At 41.1% G+C, this 25290-nt stretch overlaps 2 protein-coding genes across 2 annotated transcripts; one reads left to right on the forward strand and one right to left on the reverse strand.

Annotated features, from left to right (window-relative positions):
• Positions 1-853: 853 nt before the first annotated feature.
• Positions 854-7425, forward strand: zgc:112271 (uncharacterized protein LOC553698 homolog). The gene is made up of 4 exons (XM_061912398.1): positions 854-991; positions 1213-1277; positions 3486-3583; positions 6950-7425. The coding sequence occupies exons 2-4, from the start codon at positions 1215-1217 to the stop codon at positions 7047-7049; spliced, it is 261 nt and encodes an 86-aa protein (XP_061768382.1). The 5' UTR covers positions 854-991; positions 1213-1214; the 3' UTR covers positions 7050-7425.
• A 9138-nt stretch (positions 7426-16563) lies between these two features.
• On the reverse strand, positions 16564-24510 carry LOC133560546 (transforming protein p54/c-ets-1-like). Its single transcript, XM_061913184.1, has 7 exons — positions 24378-24510; positions 23964-24301; positions 23757-23894; positions 19130-19277; positions 18802-18981; positions 18621-18739; positions 16564-18552 (listed from the first exon to the last, which is right to left on the reverse strand). Exons 1-7 carry the CDS (start codon positions 24493-24495, stop codon positions 18340-18342), a joined length of 1254 nt encoding a protein of 417 aa, XP_061769168.1. The 5' UTR covers positions 24496-24510; the 3' UTR covers positions 16564-18339.
• Between the last annotated feature and the right edge of the window lie 780 nt (positions 24511-25290).

Here is a 25290-nt window from a genome sequence, read left to right on the forward strand (position 1 = left end):
ATATATATATATATATATATATATATATATATATATATATATATATATATATATATATATATATATATAGCATTCTATTGTATTTACTTTATTCTTTTGATCCAACTGGAGGTGGTCCGGTCCGTTGGCCATGGATGAGGTGCTGGCTGTCCTGAGTCGGGACCCAGGATGGACCGCTCGTCCGAAGTTGGGACCCAGGATGGACCGCTCGTCCAGAGCCGGGACCCAGGATGGACTGCTCGCCTTTGTATCAGCTGGAACAGCTCTGCGCTGCTGATCCGCCACTGCTTGGGATGGTTTCCTGCTGGCTCCACTGTGGACGAGACTCTCTCTACTGTGTTGGATCCACTTTGGACTGGACTCTCACGGTTGTGTTGGATCATCTATGGATTGAACTTGCACAGTATCATGTTAGACCCACTCGACATCCATTGCCTTTGGTCCCCTAGAGGGGTCGGGGGGGTTGCCCACATATGCGGTCCTCTCCAAGGTTTCTTATAGTCAGCATTGTCACCGACGTTCCACTGGGTGTGAGTTTTCCTTCCCCTATGTGGGCTCTTCCTAGGATGTCGTGGTTTGTGTTGTCGTTTGTGCAGCCCTTTGAGACACTAGTGATTTAGGGCTATATAAATAATCATTGATTGATTGATTGATATTGAGTCTACAACGCCCTGGTGGTGTTTTGGTACTTATTTTGATTATTATTTCTCAATTGATTGTAACTTTTGCAATTTATAAATAAAGGTTTACAGAATTCATAAATTAATAAATAAATAAATAAATAGATACATTTCCCCCAGCGACCGATGAGGGCAAAAGCAGCGCACTGCATGAGAAGTCAGCGAGAGCAGCCATAAGAAGAAGAAAGGACTTTGCAGCGACCAATCAAATGAGCTTCGGGGAGTGCAGGGCGTGGTCAGACCTGCTCTGCGCTGAGGTTTATAAATTTGCGTACAGGAAATACAAGAATTATCAGGACATACAATCTTCCGTATGTACAACATGTTTGTTTGTATATATATAACGTATATAATTAGGTTCATGCTTTAAATCAAACCAAGAATGAAGAGTTACTTTGGGGAAACGTGTACTTTCGGTTCTGGCTTGGCTAGCAAAACGCATTGTGAATCAGCTGTTTATGCAGGGAGATGGTCCATTTTAAACTAAAATAACCAACTTACTTTTCCTGTCATCGCTTGTTTGTTGTTCTAGAAATGGCCGTAACCTCCGATCATATCCGGGACAAACTTAAAAAAGAGCTTACGGCAGAACACGTGGTAGGTTTCTGTGTGTTGTTATTAGCGTGATCGTCATTCAATGTGTTGTCATTCATCTTTGTATTCTCAGGGTATTCAGTGGATTGTTCAGTTTATTTGAGGAATAGGGCTGTCAAAATCAACGAGTTAACTGTTGTGATTAATCACAAAAAAATGTCGCATTATCATTTAAGTGGAATAATCCTGCAATATAGTTTGACCATACATTCCTTTACCTTATCAGACTGTAATCGTGTTTTTCGATTGAACAATTAGAGGCCAGGTCTTTCAACATTTATTCAAACAGGCCACAGATATGGTATATGTTGCATCACTGGTCTCTACCCTCCAGAAGCTTCATCGGCTGAGTTTTAAGATCCACTGGCCAGCTTCAGGATGGCATCGTTAAGGCCTAATTGGGTTCTCACAAAGATGGGAGCGAGTCTTTTCAAAGGAGGGGGTGGGAATTCAGAGACACCAGAGTGCTGCCATTGTTAATACAAACATCCGTCCATCCATTTTCTACCACTTATTCCCTTTGAGGTCGCGGGGGGCGCTGGTGCCTATCTCAGCTACAATCAGGCGGAAGGTGGGGGACACCCTGGACAAGTCGCCACCTCATCGCAGGGCCAACACAGATAGACAGAAAACATTCACACACTAGAGCCAATTTAGTGTTGCCAATCAATCTATTGCCAGGTGCATGTTTTTAGAGGTGGGAGGTAGCCGGAGTACCCGGAGGGAACCCACGCATTCACGGGGAGAACATGCAAACTCCACACAGAAAGATCCCAAGCCTGGGATTGAACCCAGGACTACTCAGGACCTTCGTATTGTATTGTTAATACAAACAAAAAGTACACATTCTGGAAAGGCAGGCCAGATGGTACGAAAGAGGAGTGAGGGAAGCTATCTCAAGGTTGAAAAAGCATCCCTGAACAGAAGAGGTGTCCTTTGAACCATTCCCAAAAGACTCTGCAATTTAGCCTCCTACAAATAACAGGAGTTAGAAGCATTCTGGTCACAGAAGGTGACTACAGTACAATTTTTTTTTTTACAACTGAATAGAACGATTCCGACTATTTTGGACTGGTAGTAGTCGATCCACAGCGATCGTTCTGCCACAAAATACTTCAATGCTAACAAGGGGAAATTACTCTTCAACGATTGTCGCTGGCTTTGACAGTTATGGTTGTTTGTTTGCATCTTAGCAGTTGTTTTTGTCACTACGATAGGGCAAACCATTCTTGCCTAGGCACACTTTCCAGGTTTGGGAGTATTATTATTTGGGGTTTTGGCACCAGCCGCCAGACTAAATCTGACCAGTCTAAGTGAATAAATCTCTCGACACCAGCCGATAGACACAATATGATCAACCTAAGACTACATCTGACCAATATAAGTCTTATGAGCATGAACTGATGAAGCTTAAGAGAATGAGAGGCTAAACGTCCTCTCAGACAACGCAAATAGATAGATTGAATGCCCTGAGATGACAATGACCTGGATGAACGAGAACATCCATAGGCAAATATTAGGCTACTTTCTCAAGTTATTTTAAATTATACCAACGACTAACAACCTGTGATTATTCATGACTGATCTAAATTTAAAAGTGTGATTAATCAGAATATTTCATAAAAATAAGACGTTTACCCTCTCATTCAAGTAGCCTTCGTCAGTTCATGCTCATAGACTTAGATTGGTTAGATCTCGTCTAGATGCTCGTGCCAAAACCCCAACTATTTATCGTTCATCACAAGGACGGGTGTGCAAGAAGGGTTTGAGCCTATTGAACAACTGTTGTGATGCAAAAGAGCAACCCTTTAGTCAATGCCAACAACAGTCAATAAAATGAAAATCCCCCTTGTTAGCATTAAGGTATAGTATGGCAAAACAATCACTGTGAAACGACCACTACTATCCCCAAATCAATTGTTAGTCACTAGAATCACCCACATAACATGCTACAATCACTACCATGGGGCGGAACCATACTTTGCTGGGCCCCACACTCCTTGTGTTGAATGATAAATAGTTGGGGGTTTTTCCGCCAGCTTGTGAAGTATATCTGACCAGTCTATGAACTGATGAACCCTACATGAGACGTAACGTCTTCTAAGACAAACTGAACAGTCCAGATGCGATCGATGGAATGCCATGAGAACATTTTATGTATTACTATTACATATCAGATTTGGTGCTGATCACTTGTCTTGTCTTCTCCAGGACGTGGAGGACACATCACCCAATAGATGTGCAACCAGCTTTAAAGTGCTTGTGGTTTCCACCCAATTTGAGGGCAAGCCACTATTACAGAGACACAGGTACTACAACATAGCCTACACACGAATCCCAGAGTGGCCATTTAAGTGCATTATTGTGTTCTATAATCGTTTAATTGCTAAATTTTTGTTTAAAAAATGTGTAGAAAACAAAACCAAGAGAATCATATAAACAATTTATATGATCAAAAATAGGGGCTTCACGGTGGCAGAGGGGTTAGTGCGTCTGCCTCACAATACGAAGGTCCTGCAGTCCTGGGTTCAAATCCAGGCTCTGGATCTTTCTGTGTGGAGTTTGTATGTCCTCCCCGTGAATGCGTGTGTTCCCTCCAGGTACTCCGGCTTCCTCCCACTTCCAAAGACTTGCATCTGGGGATAGGTTGATTGGCAACACTAAATTGGCCCTAGTGTGTGAATGTGAGTGTGAATGTTGTCTGTCTATCTGTGTTGGCCCTGCGATGAGGTGGCGACTTGTCCAGGGTGTACCCCGCCTTCCGCCCGATTGTAGCTGAGATAGGCGCCAGCGCCCCCCGTGACCCCAAAAGGGAATAAGCGGTAGAAAATGGATGGACGGATGATCAAAAATAGACATTTAGCAATTTTGATGGGTGTAACCTTTTATCTGTGCTTTTTCACCATTTGCAGAGGTGCCTTGGAACGTATCCATCCTCTTTATATTGCTGGGTTGCATATCACATCACATCCATTTTTCTTCTTCGCGGCTTAATTCACATGATGGTCAACCGGCTTGAGCATAGCATTGAAATTAGGGCATGTAGAATTTGAATAGAAAATGCCATATTTCTGTTCTGCTCTTGTGTGTTCCAGTCGTTCAAATAGAGAGATAGAGTCCCGAAAAAAGTCCTCATAAAGTCAGGGGAAAAGTCAGGTGAAAAAACAAAAGTACATCGAAGAAAGTGGCCATTAGAAATATCACTTTCAATATCTGGTGAAATACAATCGGACATGCTTGTGTCTGCAGCGATCACTTTGTAAAATGTTTGTTAGAACATTTGATTTGTTTGAGAAACTTTCTGTGATGCAATCGAGTTTATTCCCTACTATATTAGTAGTGTTTGAGAGCAGAACTAAACGTAATGAATGGACAAGAGAGCGCAATAGTTTGTGTTCTTTTGTGGTTGCTAAACAATATAACTTTGAAGACATGCTTGTGCAAATAAACTATTGCCATATAAATACTGTAATTGTTTGTTCAATCCACTGTATATCCATTGTCTATTTACATAAGGGAAACTAAAATCCTAGTTGTTTTGCAAGAAAGTCCAATGTCGACAGGGATGACCACAAAATATTGTCTTTGGGGATATTTGTTAGCATCAAGACAATATCCTTAACAGTATTAATAAACTAGATGAATAAATCTCTCAACAGCATATACGGAATCTTGACATTGCTAGCAAACATTGCTGAAAAACAGGGACATCTCAAGCTAAATAAGACAAAATATGAACTTCACACTATAAAAACATCTGCAGACATGAATGGTAGATGGGAATAATTGAAGCAAAAATCTTTTTTTCTGTGTCAGGATTAAGGCACCACGGGACTCGTTATTTTAATCAATTACGTTACTTTCATGGGTTAGTGGAGCACTCTAGATGTAACGACGTGATATGCCTCCATTAGTTTCTTCTCTAAAACCGTGTGGGTGTCAAATGAAGTGAGGCTGTAGCGAGCAATAACGCCTTGCCGATGATGTATGGTTTAAATCTTTCAAAAATATTTGTTCTTAATAGTGTATAAATCCACTCCATCCCATTTAAAAAAAATCATGATCGCTTATATATATATATATATATGCCTCTAAGGCCATGTCTACACTAAGTCGTTTAACCCCTTAAACAAAAAATGATTTAGTCTAAGCCTTGTTTCAGCCACACTAAACCAGCGATTAAGGTCCCCCTCCTCGGACAAATTTTTACACGGGTAGTTCAGCTGTGTAATTCTTGAATCTCCGGCACTTAGCTTTGTATGGACTCATTGATTGTTTACAAAGTGAGTTCGGAGAGGAAATGACGTCAGAAAAACCTCGCTCACACAAGAATTGACGTCAGAAAGAACACGCCACAGCCAGCTTCATAATAAAGCGGTTTCGGTAGCTCACAGCTAATTGCTGGAAATATGAAGGCGAGTCATCCAGACATGCCCGTGTTTCTCCTTCTTCTACATGTACTGACGCTTGTAGAAATCACACATGAATACCTTAAGAGAAAGCGATTGCAGTTATTTGGTATACAACACTTCTCAGACGGCAAGAGAACGTTCCAATGTCCGGCCGGGTCAGCTGTGATGCTACTTAGCGAAAAACTTTTTCCATTTGTCGAAGGAGAGACAACGAGAATGCGAGCTCCCGTGGATGTGATTAAAAAGATAGCATGTGCTTTGTATTACCTGGCTGTCGAGGAAAACGGCGAATGCTTTTGGATTGGCAAAGCAGACTGTATCAGTTATTGTCCGCCATGTACGTATGTCGCCGACTCAACATCTCTGTCCAGAGTATATAAAGTCACAAAAAACGAATGGCCAATAAAGGTGAAGGCAAAAGAGTGAGAAGTGTCCTGACCAGATAGCTACATCCCTAGATTAATGTAAAATGTTATTTATCACATTGTTAACGTGTCTAATAAATAATTGATTAATTTATGACGGCTCAGGTGTGATTCACGACAATAGGGCTCCACAGTACACTGGATTCCAGTTAAATGAAATACAAGACTGGATATTGTTCACATAAATTAAATTTAAGAACTTGCACACAAAGTAACACTGGAGGTGTCTATGTTGTGCCCATTTTCCGCGCATGCGTACTAGGTCGCGTTGCGCCGGCGGACGGAGGAGGGTGGGGGTCTTAAACGGTGGTATTCTTGTGTGTGGACATGGATAAGGTTTTGTGTGTTTTACCCTGGATAACCTTATCCGGTTTAGTGTAAACGGGGCCTAAGGCTTTCAAAATACACCCACATCTGCACTGATTCATGTAAATAAACAGCAGCCTAATGAGACCCTAGACCAGTGGTCCCCACATAAAAAACACAATATATACATTATATATCAATATAGATCAATACAGTCTGCAGGGATGCAGTCCGTAAACACGCATGATTGTATTTCTTTAATTTTCAAGCGTTGACCGGTCCGCAGCTACAAAAAGGTTGGGGACCACTGCCTTAGACCATCGCCTGAAACCCGGAAGTGTCTCTAGGTCACTTGATTGTAACCCAGCTACATGTATATGATTACATAACACCCAAAGGCCAAAAAAAGAGCGTATCACAATATCAACCTTAAACTTTTATTTTACATAAACACAACAGTAGCTGTCCAATATGACTGCACATTGCATGAGTGCTGTTGTCACGTGACATTAACAAATGTATCTGTTAACAGGATGGTGAATAGCTGCTTAGCTGAGGAACTGAAAGACATCCACGCCTTTGAACAAAAGACCCTCACCCCAGAACAGTGGGAGAAACAGCAGCCAAAATGACCCAGACATGTAATGTGATGCATTACACACATAAAACAAACAAGTGCCAGTTCCGTCAGTTGATTATGTGCAGACCATAGAAATATTCCAATATCCTGTTTTCCCTTTTTCTGCTTATAAGATAATATGTATCAGTTCCTTATATTGGCAGTCCAGCATTTGCTCCCTCACATATTTGCAAAAAAATTTTTCTCTGCTTTAAATTGTAAAATTAGAAAAGTATATTGAAAGTGAATTGATAGCACTATCTGCAGGGGGAAAGAGTGCTCCAGCATTTTGTGAGTTCAACACTGCATACTGTCATTGTTCTTTTAATGTGTGTAACAATTTAAAATGTAATGGAAAACAGTAAGAGGATTAAAGTATAAAACAAACACTTCTAGGGCTTTTAAAGGTTGAATTCAGTGTTAGTGTGTGAATGTGTGAATAGAACATTAACCAACAATAGCCTTTGAATCAAAGTGAAAACCAAGCAATGACTGCTGAATATCAAGTAGATGAACACTTCACTGCGTAGTGCACTTGTTAAACCGAGCAGAGGTGTCCCTAATAGTGGACAGACGACCCCCTGCCTGTGCAACGCATTAGCCTTGTGTACTTTGTTCGGTCAGGAGCTCCTCTTAGGGATCTATTGATTTCACAGTCGGCCATCTGAGGTTTGATGACGCCGCTGCAGTCACCCACACCATTTTGATCCAAGTTATGAAGTACAATGTAAACATTTTCATTGTAAATCCACAGCAAATTGCTGGTGAATAATCTCATTACTTTCACAATATCTATAGTATTTTACTTCAACTGCGTGGGTGTGATTTACGGTTGATTACAGTAAAGCTTAAAACTTATCAGAACTGTGATTTTACAGCTAATTACAGTGCCTTGTTGTAACACAGTTAAGTGCTTGTTGTTTTACATATTTAATGTGAAAGTAAGCCAGTAATTTACTGTGAGTATACATTGATTGGTTGATTGAAAATGTTATTAGTAGATTACACAGTTCAGTACATATTCCGTACAATGGACCACTAAATGTAACACCCGAATAAGTTTTTCAACTTGTTTAAGTCGGGGTCCACTTTAATCACTTCATGATACGATTGGGCAAATTAATTACTAGAATTCACCACATCATCAGGTAAAAAAATAAACAAAAACAATGTTAAATTTATCACCTTAATTATGGTTTAAAGCGTGTTTTTGAAACATAGAACCCTCAAAGAAAAGCACAGGGTTCTAACATGTCAGAATGTTGCAGTGGAGATTTGAGGCTGTCTCCAAGTTTCAAACAAGGTCTGCATGGTTCTGCAAAACATGGGAATCCCAATGTTCTTGCTGAAAAGACCGCCAATGTTGGGGCCATGTGTATTGTTTGGAAATAATTTACTTTTTTGTTATCATCATTGTTGTTTGACTTCTCATTGTCTTGTTCGGCTTTAAAAAAAACAACCTTATTCTAATGGTCTTACTGCCACTAATTATGGGAAGTCGCAGAAGGACAGTAGATAGGGAACTTTTGTTTTTTATAGAAATGAATAGAAAGACAAAATAATCCAAGTCAAAAACATAACATTGTTTTTTATAGAAATGAATAGAAAGAAAAAATAATCCATCCAGTCAAAAACATAACAGACTCACTCAAAATCACATTTTTGCCTGAATAAAGAAAAGTCAATTAATTAATGATTGTGTCTCCTGATAGCTGATAAATAATAGCAAAAGTGGCTCGCCATCCAGGGCAGCAGAGCCAACTCACTTTGGCCAGCGTGGCTTGCTGGGGGGCGAGTAGAGCGAGGAGCAAATATGGGCAGTCACACTAACGACAGTGCAGCATGAGTTTGTGAGTAAAATATAATTTTGTGATGCAGCTTGTTTATTATAAGCACAGTATTGGTTCTATGAAGCTCTTAATGCTTATATCTCAAATCAACATCTCCCGTTGAAATTAATTTAGTTGGTGCTCAGCCTCTCTAAAACAGCACAATTACAACATCTAACTTTTTTTAAAAAGTAAACCAAACTTTTAGATAAGAAATATTATATAAAAACAGTAACTGCTCTAGTTTTATGAAATTATGTGATAATATTGTACAACACAGTATGTCCTTACCGCTGCTTCTCCATCAAACACACCATCCACAGCATTTTTATGGATAAATGTCTGCTGTTAAGATAATTTTTAGATTCTTGGCTTGTGTTAGACCAGTGGTTCTCAAACTTTTTTTGACATCCCCCACTTTGGACAAAGGGGAGTTTTCAAGCCCCACCTGCCCCCATCGCCCTAACAGATCGCTAATGCCAAGTTTAACATTTTCAAATGTATTGAACATCAAGTAACATCAAGTTGTATACATTCCAACTCAAAAACATAAAATAAAGTTCAATAATAAATAAAATAACTGTGCAGCTGTGGTATAACTTGCATCAAGTTCAATAATAAATAAAACAAAAGTGTTATAATTTGCATCAATTCCAATAATAAATCAAATAAAAGTGTTATAACTTACATTAAGTTCAATAATAAATCAAATAACTTGCATCAAGTTCAATAATAAATCAAATAACTTGCATCAAGTTCAATATCAAATAAATTAAAAGTGCCACTTTTTCGTGTTTTGATAAAATTTACCGCGCTCACATCTGTTAAAACCTCATTGAGTTCGGGGCTGAGCTGCCTTGATGCGAGTGCTTCCCGGTGAATGACGCAGTGTGTCCAATGCGCATTTGGCGCAACCCGCTTTATTAGAGCCTGCTGCCCGTTTCTTGACCCTGCCATGGTCTGTGCGCCATCGGAGCAAAAGTCCACACAGTTTTCCCATTTAAGGTCGTGTTCTTTGAGGAAACTGTCCATTATCTTGAACAGCTCATCAGCAGTGGCTCTATTTTTTATGTATTTGCAAAACAGTAAATCCTCGCACAGTGACTTGCCATTCACAAAGCGGACGTATGTGACGAACAGGCAGTCTGTATTGCTGTCAGTAGCTTCGTCCACTTGTATAGCAAAACGACTTTATTTTAATTTGTCTACGACAGGGGTCGGCAACCTTTACCACTCAAAGAGCCATTTTGACCCGTTTCACAAATTAAAGAAAACAATGGGAACCACAAAACTATTTTGAAATTTAAAATGAAATAACAGTCTAATACCCCTCTGATCCCCACAATTTCCCCCTCTGTCTTCCTTTTTTTTCTCTTTCTATCCCTTGCTGCTCCAGCCCGGCTGCACTAAATGATAATATAAATACATTTAATAAAGTCAAATTTAAATAAGGCAACAAGAGAAGTATCCTACACTTCTCTTCTGTAAAGTAAATGTGAACAGCCGATATGGGCATCTACATCAACTATATGATTTGCCTGAGAAGCTGGACAGGACAAAAAAAATTGAAATATAAAATAAAATAAAAAATAAAAAAAATAAATAACACTGCATATAAAGTTTTATTTTTGCTTTGTGCTATGTAGAAAACAAACTATAATGGGTTACGTTTATGAAATCAATGAACGACTGCAGAAAAAATGAAATAAAATTTCTGCATGCAACAAAACGTTTTAAACTCCGAAAAAGACGTCGGGTTGAAGGTTAAGTAAAATACTTAATGTCTATTTAAGTCTTCCTTGTAGTAGTGAAAAAACAAAACGCCAAACTTAAATTATTCACTGGCAGAAAACCAAAAATGCCGTCCTCTCTCTCCGTGTCGTCATCCTTTTACTGGCGCCGTGCATCAGCTGCCAACCGAAATGATAAAATGTCTATTTCGCTGATCAATTAAACAATGTGAATATATGCAAAATTATAGGAAATTAAAATATGTATCATACGCGGTCAATGTGATTTCTGCTCCTGAACCGCAGCGCACAGCGTCTCCACATCGGGGCTGTATGACGTCACCATTATCTTCACACAGGAATGTAAACTCTCATCTGTGAGGCGTGTGCCATGTTTGCTTTTAATAAAGTTCATGTTGGAGAACACATGGGCTTCACGGTGGCAGAGGGGTTAGTGCATCTGCCTCACAATACGAAAGTCCTGCAGTCCTGGGTTCAAATCCAGGCTCGGGATCTTCCTGTGTGGAGTTTGCATGTTCTCCCCGTGACTGCGTGGGTTCCCTCCGGGTACTCCGGCTTCCTCCCACTTCCAAAGACATGCACCTGGGGATAGGTTGATTGGCAACACTAAATTGGCCCTAGTGTGTGAATGTGAGTGTAAATGTTGTCTGTCTATCTGTGTTGGCCCTGCGATGAGGTGGCGACTTGTCCAGGGTGTACCCCGCCTTCCGCCCGATTGTAGCTGAGATAGGCGCCAGCGCCCCCCGCGACCCCGAAAGGGAATAAGCGGTAGAAAATGGATGGATGTTGGAGAACACCTGCTCAACACCTGATCCAAAGATGGACAGGACTCCAAGTGCATACTTTTTCATGTTCACATAAAAGTCGGGGATAGCGTTCCAAGTTTCGAAGACAAGTTTGTCTGGCTTGGGGAGGTTTTCAATATCACACTATTTGTGATTCTGAGCAAGAACGGCATTCTGGCGTGAAACATCTTCAAGGTCCGCTGTCAGGCGCTTTAACTTGGACACCCACATGTCTCCGTCCTGCAGCAGCCGGAGACGCGCACGGCCGTGGGCGTGTCCCGAGGTTTGACAAGCAGGATGACAAGCTGAGCTGGCCGTGACAAGCTGAACCGCATCAGAGTGATCCAAGAGTCGCACGCGGCTCCGGAGCCGCCGGTTGGGGACTCCTGGTCTAGGAGTTGTTCCTCAAGATCACTTGCAATGTCGCATATACGTCTCGCAACTGTGTCGTTTGACAGTGGGACAGCTTTTAATTTTGCTGCGCTTGTCTCGTCAAGCATGACTGACACCATGTCTATTGCAGCGGGGAGAATCAGCTGCTCAGCAAATGTGTGTGCTTTTTTGCATTGAGCAATTCTGTATGCAACTTTATATGAAGCCAATTTATCCATTTCGTGTTATTGTAGTCCACACATTAGCCTGCTACCCATCCGCGCGAAAGTTTGTTCCGCGTAGCCCCGCCCCCATTAGTTACTGTTGCGTCTGTCAAACTTTCGCTTCTACCTAGAAATTTAAAGTCTACAGGAAAAATACGTAATTTACATTAATTTATATATCGGATTTCACAGACAGAATCACAAAGTGATTTACAGTTTGTATAGAAAATGGGGTTGTAAAAAAAAAATTAAGTTAAATTTCCTCCCGTTCTACGCACCCCACCTGTCATGTCTCTATTCCCCACCAGTGGGGCGCGCCCCACACTTTGAGAAACGCTGTGTTAGACTCATTCTATTTCAGCATGATGAAACTAGTTGTGATACGCTCAAATTGCTTCGCCAAGTTGGTGACACGCATGGTCATGTTTTGATTCTTGTCTTTATTTCAATCAATCAATCGATGTTTACTTATATAGCCCTAAATCACTAGTGTCTCAAAGGGCTGCACAAACCACTACGACATCCTCGGTAGGCCCACATAAGGGCAAGGAAAACTCACACCCAGTGGGACATCGGTGACAATAATGACCCAGTGGGACGTCGGTGACAATGATGACTATGAGAACCTCAATGAATATTGTACTCTTCTTCTCAGCACTGTCATTAACACTCACTTTCCTCGTTCCAGAGGTTGGAAAACAATCTAGCTATAAGCTAATGCTAAAGACCAGAAGTTTTTCGCAGATCTTACGGTGTTCACTGGGATATTTTATACGCCAACTAATGACTGGGATGCTTGTAACTCACATTGCTGGCAACTTAAAGCATAACAGTCGAGAGACAGCTCTTATCTCAAAACACTTAAGTTGGGGCATTCTTTAGTTGAGGTATCCCTGTATTTTTAAATGAAATCATTAATATTAAGAAATTTGCAGGTTGAGTCAAGGTTGCAATTTCTTTTCTATTTTTTGTGTCGCCTGAATTCACATATAAGTTGAGCAGGGCTAAATTTGGGCCCCAAGGAGAATTTCACAAAACCAAAAAATCACACTTAAGTTGTGTGAAATTTTTTAATGCTATTTTTAAACAACCTTGAATTGTATTCAATGCATGTTTTGTACTAAAACTAATTCATGGGAAATACATTGTTAAATTACCTTTTCAGTGCAAAATAACAAATTTAACATAATTAAAACAATTTGTACATCTTCCTGCGCCAGAAATATAAACGCAGCACTTTTGTTTTGAATCCCATTTTTCATGAGGAAGATCTAAAACTTTTACCATGTACAAAAAATAAATATTCCTCTTAAATATTGTTCACAAATCAGCCACTGTGTTAGTGAGCATTTCTTCTTTGCCAAGTAAATCCATCCCAACTCACAGGTGTGACATTTTTAGATGCTGATTAAACAGCATAATTATTGTACAGGTGTGCCTTAGGCAGCCCACAATAAAAGGCCAGCCTAAAATCAATCAATCAATCAATCAATGTTTACTTATATAGCCCTAAATCACTAGTGTCTCAAAGGGCTGCACAAACCACTACGACATCCTCGGTAGGCCGGTGACAATAATGACCCAGTGGGACGTCGGTGACAATGATGACTATGAGAACCTTGGAGAGGAGGAAAGCAATGGATGTCGAGCGGGTCTAACATGATACTGTGAAAGTTCAATCCATAATGGATCCAACACAGTCGCAAGAGTCCAGTCCAAAGCGGATCCAACACAGCAGCGAGAGTCCCGTTCATAGCGGAGCCAGCCGGAAACCATCCCAAGCGGAGGCGGATCAGCAGCGCAGAGATGTCCCCAGCCGATACACAGGCAAGCAGTACCTGGCCACCGGATCGGACCGGACCCCCTCCACAAGGGAGAGTGGGACATAGAAGAAAAAGAAAAGGAACGGCAGATCAACTGGTCTAAAAAGGGAGTCTATTTAAAGGCTAGAGTATACAAATGAGTTTTAAGGTGAGACTTAAATGCTTCTACTGAGGTGGCATCTCGAACTGTTACCGGGAGGGCATTCCAGAGTACTGGAGCCCGAACGGAAAACGCTCTATAGCCCGCAGACTTTTTTTGGGCTTTGGGAATCACTAATAAGCCGGAGTCCTTTGAACGCAGATTTCTTGCCGGGACATATGGTACAATACAATCGGCAAGATAGGCTGGAGCTAGACCGTGTAGTATTTTATACGTAAGTAGTAAAACCTTAAAGTCACATCTTAAGTGCACAGGAAGCCAGTGCAGGTGAGCCAGTACAGGCGTAATGTGATCAAACTTTCTTGTTCTTGTCAAAAGTGAAAATGTGCAGTTTTATGACACAACACAATGCCACGGATGTTGCAAGTTTAGAGGGAGCATGCAGTCGGCATGCTAACTGCAGGAATGTCTACCAGAGCTGTTAATTTCTCTACCATAAGCTCTGTCCAAAGGCGTATCAAAGAATTTGGCAGTACATCCAAACAGCCTCACAACCGCAGACCAAGTGTAACCACACAAGCCCAAGACCACAACATCCAGCAGGTGCTCCTCCATGATCGTCTGAGACTAACCACCCGCACAGCTGCTGCAACAATTGGTTTACATGACCAAATCTCTGCACAGACTGCACAAACCGTCTCTGGGAAGCTCAGCTGCATGCTTGTCGTTCTCCTCGGGGTCTCGACCTGAGTGCAGTTTGTCGTTTTAACTAATTTTGAGTGGACAAATGCTCGCCTTCGATGGCGTCTGGCATGTTGGAGAGGTGGTCTCTTCACGGATGAATCCCGGTTTTCCCTGTTCAGGCAAGATGTCGGACAGCATATATGGCGTTGCGTGGGAGCGTGGTTTGCTGAGGTCAACGTGAATCGAGTGCCCCATGATATGGGCAGGTGTAAGTTACGGACAACGAACGCAAGTGCATTTCATTGATGGCAATTTGAATGCGCTGAGATACCGTGACAACATCCTGAGGCCCATTGTTGTGCTATTCACCCGAGACCATCACATCACCTCATGTTGCAGTATAACAATGCACAGCCCCATGTTGCAAGGATCTGTACACAATTCCTGGAAGCTAAAATCATCCCGGTTCTTGCATGGCCAGCATACTCACCGGACATGTCACCCATTGAGCATCTTTTGTCTGCTGTGCATCAGCGTAAACAACAGCGTGTTAAGGTGCCTGCCATTGATCAACATTTCACAGGCCACAATCAACAACTTGATCCCCCCAAGGGCCCAATGAAGCAAAACTGCTCATTTCAGAGTGACCTTTTATAGTGGGCAGCCTAAGGCACACCTGTGCAATAATCATGCTGTTTAATCAGCATCTTGATGTGCCACACCTGAGTGGGATGGATTATCTTGGCAAAGACGAAGTGCACAGATTTAGACAGATTTGTGAACCATATTTGAGAGGAATATGCATTTTGTTTATATAGTAAACGTTTTACATCTTTGAATTCATCCATCCATCCATCCATCCATTTTCTACCACTTGTCCCTCTTGGGATCGGGGTACACTCTAGGCAAGTTGCCCCCTCATCGCAGGGCCAACACAAATGGACAACATTCACACATTAGGCCAATTTAGTGTTGCCAATTTTTATGAAGTGGAATTGACTTTAAATCCTAAATATACAGTGGGGCAAAAAAGTATTTAGTCAGCCACCGATTGTGCAAGTTCTCCCACTTAAAATGATGACAGAGGTCTGTAATTTTCATCATAGGTACACTTCAACTGTAAGAGACAGAATGTGGAAAAAAAAAACAGGAATTCACATTGTAGGAATTTTAAAGAATGTATTTGTAAATTATGGTGGAAAATAACTATTTGGTCAACCATTCAAAGCTCTCACTGATGGAAGGAGGTTTTGGCGCAAAATCTCACGATACATGGCCCCATTCATTCTTTCCTTAACACGGATCAATCGTCCTGTGCCCTTAGCAGAAAAACAGCCCCAAAGCATGATGTTTCCACCCCCATGCTTCACAGTAGGTGTGGTGTTCTTGGGATGAAACTCAGTATTCTTCTTCCTCCAAACACGACGAGTTGAGTTTATACCAAAATGGATACATGGATGATACAGCAGAGGATTGGGAGAATGTCGTGGTCAGATGAAACCAACATAGAACTTTTTGGTATAAACTCAACTCGTCGTGTTTGGAGGAAGAAGAATACTGAGTTGCATCCCAAGAACACCACACCTACTGTGAAGCATGGGGGTGGAAACATCATGCTTTGGGGCTGTTTTTTCTGCTAAGGGGACGGGACAATTGATCCGTGTTAAGGAAAGAATGAATGAGGTTATGTATCGTGAGATTTTGAGCCAAAACCTCCTTCCATAAGTGAGAGCTTTGAATGGTTGACCAAATACTTATTTTCCACCATAATTTACAAATAAATTCTTTAGAATTCCTACAATGTGAATTCCTGATTTTTTTTTTCACATTCTGTCTCTCACAGTTGAAGTGTACCTATGATGAAAATTACAGACCTCTGTCATCATTTTAAGTGGGAGAACTTGCACAATCGGTGGCTGACTAAATACTTTTTTGCCCCACCATATATACCTTAATATAATTGCACAGGTCAATGTGTGTGCACAAGATTGTTTATCACACTCTTCATGGAGTATTAGGAGTGCAGTCGAGTATGCCAGCGTTCGATGCGTGTGCCCTGAATTTGTATGACAAATTATGTTGATTTTATTGCCGCAAAATTGTCCAATCAACATAACCTACACTCGGCCACCAGGACAAAGACTCTCCAGTATTCCATTAGTGAAAGTGGTGGAAGTAATCCTAGCACACTCGCTTGCTGCGTGTGTAACACCTTGTTCACTGACTTGTAAAATTAAATCAGTGTGGGCACTTGCCTTTTTATCATGCTTTAAAAATCCATGTAAACGTTGACATCACTTAAAGGTTGTTCAATATGGAAGCTGTTGAAAACATGTATCTACCACTGTTACCATTGTTGCCTTTAAGGATTGCCCATTATATATTAATGCATTATAAAGATTAGTTTTAAAGATAATACGCCTCTGATTACACGTGAGATGAACTTATGTTGAAACTTATGACCTGACTTTGAACGATGGCTAAGCGGCGCAACAGACCTTTGACTAACTTTTAGTTTGATGTGCAGTATCTAGTACAGCGGTGTCAAACTCATTTTAGATCAGGGGCCACATGGAGAAAAATCTACTCACAAGTAGGCCGGGAAAATCACGGCACGATAACTCGAAAGTAAAGACAATTTAAGATTGTTTTCTTTGTTTGAAAATGGAACAAACACATTTTAAAAATGTACAAATCACAATTTTATTGTTTTTTTTTTACACTTACATGTTGCGGTTAATAGTATTCCATCTTTATTGTCGTTATTTATACTTTCTGAATGAATGATGTGATAATGTTCATCAATCAACTCATTGGTGTTCATTTTCAATCTATCAAGATAAAGAATAATATCAAAATCAAATTACAAGATGTTACTTATGTAGTTTGCTCATTTTCCTCGACTGGTGCACTAACGTGTTGTTGTTTTTTACATATGTAGCATCATCTACAAAGATACAAAGAATTGCTATTGTGACATCTAGTGGACACATTTAGAACAGCGGTTTCTTTCAGTAAAAAATTTTGGCGAATTTTTATACCTGACAAACTCATCCCGCCATAAGTTTGACACCCCTGATCCAGTATCAGTATAGAGGCAACAGAAATTGTACAGGCAAATTTTGTTCTTCAATAGACTGTAATGGACTTTGCTTTGTCACTTTTTAAATCTATTTGGTTAAATCACTGGTCAGCACTATGTCAGACGAGACTTGTAAAGACATCAATAAAGAGACAGAGAAAGTCATCCAAATCAGAATTTGACTGTCGAAGTGCTTGCCCACACACGATCCAGCAAAGGTTGGTGTTGCGTCGACAACAACCCAGAGAGGCTTGTAAGTATATGTCTTGGTGTTGATGCAAATTAATGTAACAGGTGGAATATTGTAAAGAGTGTCTGACAAATTGTCTTCTCCCTTTGATCAAAAGGAACGTGCGGCGAGTGGATTGAGTGCAGGTTATAGGAATCTGTCGCCGAGCACAACTCTGGCTCAAAAAGTAACGGAAGATGTGTTTTCAAGAGCTACAATCCGAATGACTTTCGGGATAAACCTCCCGTCTCGATCGGAATGACATTTTGATCCGAATGTCCGTGATCGGGTCAGAATATTCCCAATGGCATGTTTATATGAAGCATTTTTATTCCGGTTAGGCTCTTAACCCGATTAAATGTGTCTATGTACACATAGCTGATGTGTATGTAAAGTGACAATGCTGCTCGCGCTCACGTGTTCGTTAGCGGGCCTTGGCGCTGATGTCCAACATGGCGTGCAACTCGCCTGGCTCGTATCCCAGCAGCCCTTGCAGGTTGCATACAAAACGGTAGACGTAACGCTTGCCCGCCGTCTTGCGGATGATGTTCTTGTCGTAGTAGTAGCGCAGGCCGCGGCTCAGCTTCTCGTAGTTCATCTTGGGCTTGTGCTTCCTGCGACCCCACAGCAGCGCCACCTGCAGCACCGAATCACTTTTGACCGTGTGTACTTATGTTGTGGTCCGCGTGAGCTAACAGGTTCTACCTCATCCGGGTCGGTCAGCTTGAACTCCCAGCCGTCTCCTGTCCAGCTGATACACGACTGACAGCTGCGGTCGGTCAGCAGCTCCAGTAAAAACTGCCAAAGCTGAATGGGACCACTTCCTGTTGACCCATCAACAGTCAGCTAAAATCAAGCGGGATCTTGACTCTCACAAGTGACTCACCAGTGTAACCAGCGAGGATGGCTGCTGGTATCACCGCGTTGCCCACCTCGGTCTTGTCTCCCACGTACTCCTTGAAGCTTTTGTACGGGTGTGCTAAAGTGAATATGTCTTCACACTGAACCCCAGTGCCGGTCCACATCAAGGTCCCGCTGGGAAACGTTTCTGCTTCGGAGTCGCTCTCTGTAAGGACAGATTTAATGCATTCAGTTATATATTAGAGCAGGGGTGTCAAACTAATTTTAGATCGGGGGCCACATGGAGAAAAATCCACTCCCAAGTGGGTCTGATTGGTGAAATCACGGAACAATAACTTAAAAATAAAGCATACTTGCCAACCCTCCCGGATTTTCCGGGAGACTCCCGAAATTCAGGACCTCTCCTGAAAACCTCCCGGAAGAAATTTTCTTCCGAAATTCAGCCGGAACTGGAGGCCACGCCCCCTCAACCTCCTTGCGGACCTGAGTGGGGACAGCCTGTTTTCACGTCCGCTTTCCCACTATATAAACAGCTTGCCTGCCCAATCACGTTATAACATCTACGGATTTGAATAAAAAACTGCACACACAAGGAGACAAGCAGAAAAACGAGGGAGTTACAGCCATGGCAACGCCGTCTGTAATAGAGTGATTCTATGATGTCTGTTGCCATCTCCTGGTGAATATTGGCTATAGCGTTATGGGGTTGCTTTTTGATTGGCCAAGGATTTACGTGGTGTTGCGCACCTGACGGCAAGTGACGGAGTCTGTTCTGAAGCCCACAGTAAAGGGACGTAACTTTATCACCTCGCCTGGTTATTGACTCCAACCCAATATATTACACCGTCGACGAGCAAAATGAAGAAATAAATGGCAGAACAAAGGTTACTCAAATAGTAAAAGGTAAGTGTTGTTAGTACAGGGGTAGGGAACCTATGGCTCTAGAGCCAGATGTGGCTCTTTTGATGACTGCATCTGGCTCTCAGATAAATCTTAGCTGACATTGCTTAACGCGATAATTATGAATAATTTCGCTGGTAATCTCAGTGCTAAAAATAACGTGCGAAATACAAAACATTCTCATGCATTTAAATCCATCCATCCGTTTTCTACCGCACCTGTTCAAGAAGTCGCATTAATGGTAAGAAGTATTTTATGTCACGATGGGGGGGGTAGCAGCTTGCTCCGGGGTCATTCTCCCAGGAAGGCAGACGGACTACTCGGGACATGGCATTTAGGTAAAAACATGATTTAATTTTAACAAAAAAAATATACAAACAAAAATCGCTTACAGTGGAGGCACAACTTCGGCTAAGGAACAAACCTAACGCATAAACAGACTAAAAACATAAATCAAACAAAACTTACTTGGCATGGCATGAAGCACAAAACTATGGCGAAGCATGAAACAAGTCAGCACAGGGCGACTGACTGGCAAAGACGAGCTTAAATACTGCCTCTGATTGGTGCTCGGGAAGCAGGTGAGCGGGCATTTTGTCCACCAGAGACAGGTGGACAAAATGAGTAACCAAGGAAACCAGACAAGGGAGTGGAAAAATACAGGAACTTAAAGAGTCCAAAGGACAAACAGCACATGGCCAAACAAAAACATGATCAACAGACATGACATTTGATTTATTATTGGTTAGCTTCAGAATTACAATGTTATTAAAAAGAATAAGAGACTTATTATACTCTAAAAATGTTGGTCTTACTCAAAAATGCACACATTTAGTTGTATTCAGTGTTAAAAAATATGATATGGCTCTCACGGAAATACATTTTGAAATATTTGGCTTTCATGGCTCTCTCAGCCAAAAAGGTTCCGGACCCCTGTGTTAGTAGAACGTCTGTGTTTTTATTACTGTGTATTTGATAGGTGCCGTCTGAAATTCAACTATTTATTTTATTTATATATATAATAAAATATATATATCCATCCATCCATTTTCTACCGCTTATTCCCTTTTGGGGTCGCGGGGGGCGCTGGCGCCTATCTCAGCTACGATCGGGCGGAAGGCGGGGTACACCCTGGACAAGTCGCCACCTCATCGCAGGGCCAACACAGATAGACAGACAACATTCACACACTAGGGCCAATTTAGTGTTGCCAATCAACCTATCCCCAGGTGCATGTCTTTGGAAGTAGGAGGAAGCCATATAGCTCGAATTCACTGAAAGTCAAGTATTTCATATATATATATATATATATGAAACATATATGAAATACTCGAGTTGGTGAATTGTAGATGTAAATATAGTCCTCCCCTCTTAACCACGCCCCCCCCCCCCCCCCCGTCCGTCCCCGTCCCCCCTCCGACCACGCCCCACACCACCACCTCTCGAAATCGGACGTCTCAAGGTTGGCAAGTATGAAATAAAGACAACTTCAGATTGTTTTCCTTGTTTAGAAAAAGCACATGCACATTCTGAAAATGTCCAAATCATGTTTTTTTTAGAACTTACATGGTGCGGTTATTGGTATTCTATCTCTATTTGTCGTTATTTATACTTTCTGAATAAATGATGTGATGATGTTTATCCGTCAACTCATTGGTGATCATTTTTAAATCTATCAAGATAAAAAAAAAATCAAAATCAAATTACAGGATGTTGTTCATGTAGTTTGCTCATTTTCCTTCACTAATATGTGGATTATTTTGTACATACGTATATATTTTTTTATTTGGAAGCAAATATATTTTACTTTTTTAAACGATAATTTTTATTTACTTAATATAAATGTAAATCACATTAGGCCGCAAGTATCTATTTTAGTAAACGAGTATTGATTAGTTTGTTCGATTAACCGAGTAATTGGATAACACGCACTTTCTAGCCTCGGTTTGTAATATATGAAAAATAGTTAACGATTTTTTTATCAAACATGACCCATTTAAAGTGTATTTTTTAACAAATGTGCATTAATAAAGAATAAATATATTTTTTAAACTCCACCTCAACGATCTCAGAACTCACCTGCGTTTCTTGTGCGCGCTCTATTGCAGAATCCGTGCGGAAACCGTGTATGCATACTTAAAGTTCCGGAAAATCTATGCGGTCCTAATTGTAAATTTTTTCATTAGTTCCATTCATTGAACGATTATTCAAAAACAACATAAGTTGAAGCTTTTTTTCATAATTATTTGATCGATTAAAAATTATACTGTTTTTGTATGATATTCAAATTTTAGGGACACTGTAAAATAGTGCAGCATCATTGCACTTGACTAAAATGTGTGCATTATAATACTGGCTTACAAGCACATTGAATACTTTTGCACTAATACAACAGGCATCCTGGCTGGTCCAACATGGCCAAATATCCCACAGAAAACAATTAAATATTCTAGTATAATGAAAGGAGTATTTGCCCTCTTTGCTTTTGGAGTGCAATTTAGACCCTAAAAACAAAGGCATCAGCACTAGGTCTGCGAATCTTTGGGTGTCCCACGATTCGATTCAATATTGATTCTTGGGGTCATGATTCGATTCAAAATCGATTTTTTTTTCCCAATTCAACACAATTAATTCTCACTTCAAAACCGATTTTTTTCCCGGTTCAAATACATAGGATTTCAGCAGGATCCACCCCAGTCTGCTGACATGCAAGCAGAGTAGTAGATTTAAAAAAAAAAAGCTTTTATAATTGTAAAGGACAATGTTTTATCAACTGATTGAAATAATAAAAAAATGTTTGAACTAATAAACGAACCAAAAATATGACTTATTTTCCATCCATCCATCCATCATCTTCCGCTTATCCGAGGTCGGGTCGCGGGGGCAGCAGCCTAAGCAGGGAAGCCCAGACTTCCCTATCTCCAGCCACTTCGTCTAGCTCTTCCCGGGGGATCCCGAGGCGTTCCCAGGCCAGCCGGGAGACATAGTCTTCCCAACGTGTCCTGGGTCTTCCCCGTGGCCTCCTACCAGCTGGACGTGCCCTAAACACCTCCCTAGGGAGGCGTTCGGGTGGCATCCTGACCAGATGCCCGAACCACCTCATCTGGCTCCTCTCGATGTGGAGGAGCAGCGGCTTTACGTTGAGTTCCTCCCGGATGGCAGAGCTTCTCACCCTATCTCTAAGGGAGAGCCCCGCCACCCGGCGGAGGAAACTCATTTCGGCCGCTTGTACCCGTGATCTTATCCTTTCGGTCATGACCCAAAGCTCATGACCATAGGTGAGGATGGGAACGTAGATCGACCGGTAAATTGAGAGCTTTGCCTTCCGGCTCAGCTCCTTCTTCACCACAACGGATCGATACAACGTCCGCATTACTGAAGACGCCGCACCGATCCGCCTGTCGATCTCACGATCCACTCTTCCCCCACTCGTGAACAAGACTCCTAGGTACTTGAACTCCTCCACTTGGGGCAGGGTCTCCTCCCCAACCCGGAGATGGCACTCCACCCTTTTCCGGGCGACTTATGACTTATTTTATCTTTGTGAAAATATTGGAGACAGTGTGTTGTCAAGCTTATGAGATGCGATGCAAGTGTAAGCCACTGTGACACTATTGTTCTTTTTTTAAATTTTATAAATGTCTAATGATAATGTCACTGAGGGATTTTTAATCACTGCTATGCTGAAATTATAACTAATATTGATACTGTTGTTAGTAATATTAATTTTTGTTTCACTACTTTTGGTTTGTTCTGTGTCATGTTTGTGTCTCCTCTCAATTGCTCGGTTTATTGCAGTTCTGAGTGTTGCTGGGTCAGGTTTGGTTTTGGAATTGGATTGCATTGTTATGGTATTGCTGTGTATAGTTTTCTTGGATTGATTAAAAAAATAAAATAAAATAAATCGATTAAAAAAAAAAAAAAGAAAATCGATTCTGAATCGCACATGAGAATAGCGATTCAAATTCGAATCGATTTTTTCCCACACCCCTAATCAGCACCTTTAACATGTACTTAAAGCAGTGAACAAACCCTTATTATTCATTATCATTGCCTATTATAGTGTTTGTGCATTTTTACCGCTGTTTGTTGCTGTCTCAGAAGCCTGCTCGTTCCTGTTTGGATGTTGGCTTTTGAGCAGATAGTATTGATGCTGGGCTTCCTCCACAGAATTGTGCTGTGTCCTCTCAAGGTACTCCACTTGGTAGCTTTGCTTGTCTGAGATAATAAGCAAGGAATATTCATTGACAGCTTATAAGCGCACACAATGTTGTGGACAATATTCACCTTTGACGCTATGAAGCTGGCAGAGAGATGACTCTGTGCACGCCATCTGTGCAGAATTGCAGTCACTCTCTGCAGGTAAGAACAGACAGATGAAAGCTTTTGCATGATGGCCGAAGGTGTTGCCGCTTCTTTACCGCGTCTCATGATGTCCAGGTGCTCCCACAGGATCTCTCCAGCCGTGTAGTCAGACGTGAGGCCCAGGAACGCGTCACGGTCAAGGCCGCACAGCTCGTGACCCTGCAGGCCCTTCAAGTCTGACCCCAGCGAATGCAGCCCAAACTCGGCCCGGCACCATTCCAGCCAGTGGTTCACCTCCCACTCGGACCATAAAGTCACGTCTGGAGGACAATTAAACCCACCCCCTACTTTAAATCTGCTCATGGAGGCCTCTTGAAGGTTGATGAGGTGTTTCACCTTGCGGGAAGCGATGGGTGAGCCTCTCCTGAGTGAAACCGGCAAAAGTTGCGCTCAGGGCCTCGCATAAAACCTCCTTACTGGTTGGGGTTAGAGGGGGAACCTCCAGGGGGTCCATCTCTGTCACACACACACACACACACACACACACACACACACACACACACACACACACACTGAAATCACATAATACCCCTTTAGCATCTACTAATCCCCATTTGACAGGTTTACAAATAAAGAAATGTAAAGAATAAAAAACATTTTGGAAATGTATATTTCAACAATTGTGTAAAAATGTATATTTTGTACATTACAAATGCTAAAATCAATCTATGTAAATATATGCTTTTTTTTTTTTTTTAAATATCTAGCTTTGCCTTTTTGTAATAATTCACCTTGTATATGAATTGTGCCTTACCTTGCCTATAAACTATCTTAACACCACACCTTAACTTCATGTGATTGATGACAAAGCAAATTAGTATATATAAAATATCTTTTTAGAAATGTGTCCGATCCATTTTTAACAATCTGCCAAATATAAATTAGCTGCAGGCTGACCCTCTAGTTATGCTTTTTATTGGTGACATTTAATGGAAATGTAACCAGTACAACCCAGCAATACAACAATAAAACACAATGTTTGTAAAATGAAATTTATAGATGTCAAATTGATAATCTATTTAAGATAATGCCATAACAGAAATAAAAACATATGGCATATTAAGACAAACTGTATATAATAAAACATCATACTTCCATAACTCTATTCAAAGCACACAAACATATATATATATATATATATATATATATATATATATATTTCTACACACACAAACATATATATACACACGTATATATACACTCACACATACATACATACATATACACACACATATACATGTATACACAC

Source organism: Nerophis ophidion, linkage group LG10 (genome assembly GCF_033978795.1).
Source record: "Nerophis ophidion isolate RoL-2023_Sa linkage group LG10, RoL_Noph_v1.0, whole genome shotgun sequence".
Lineage (NCBI taxonomy): Eukaryota > Metazoa > Chordata > Actinopteri > Syngnathiformes > Syngnathidae > Nerophis > Nerophis ophidion.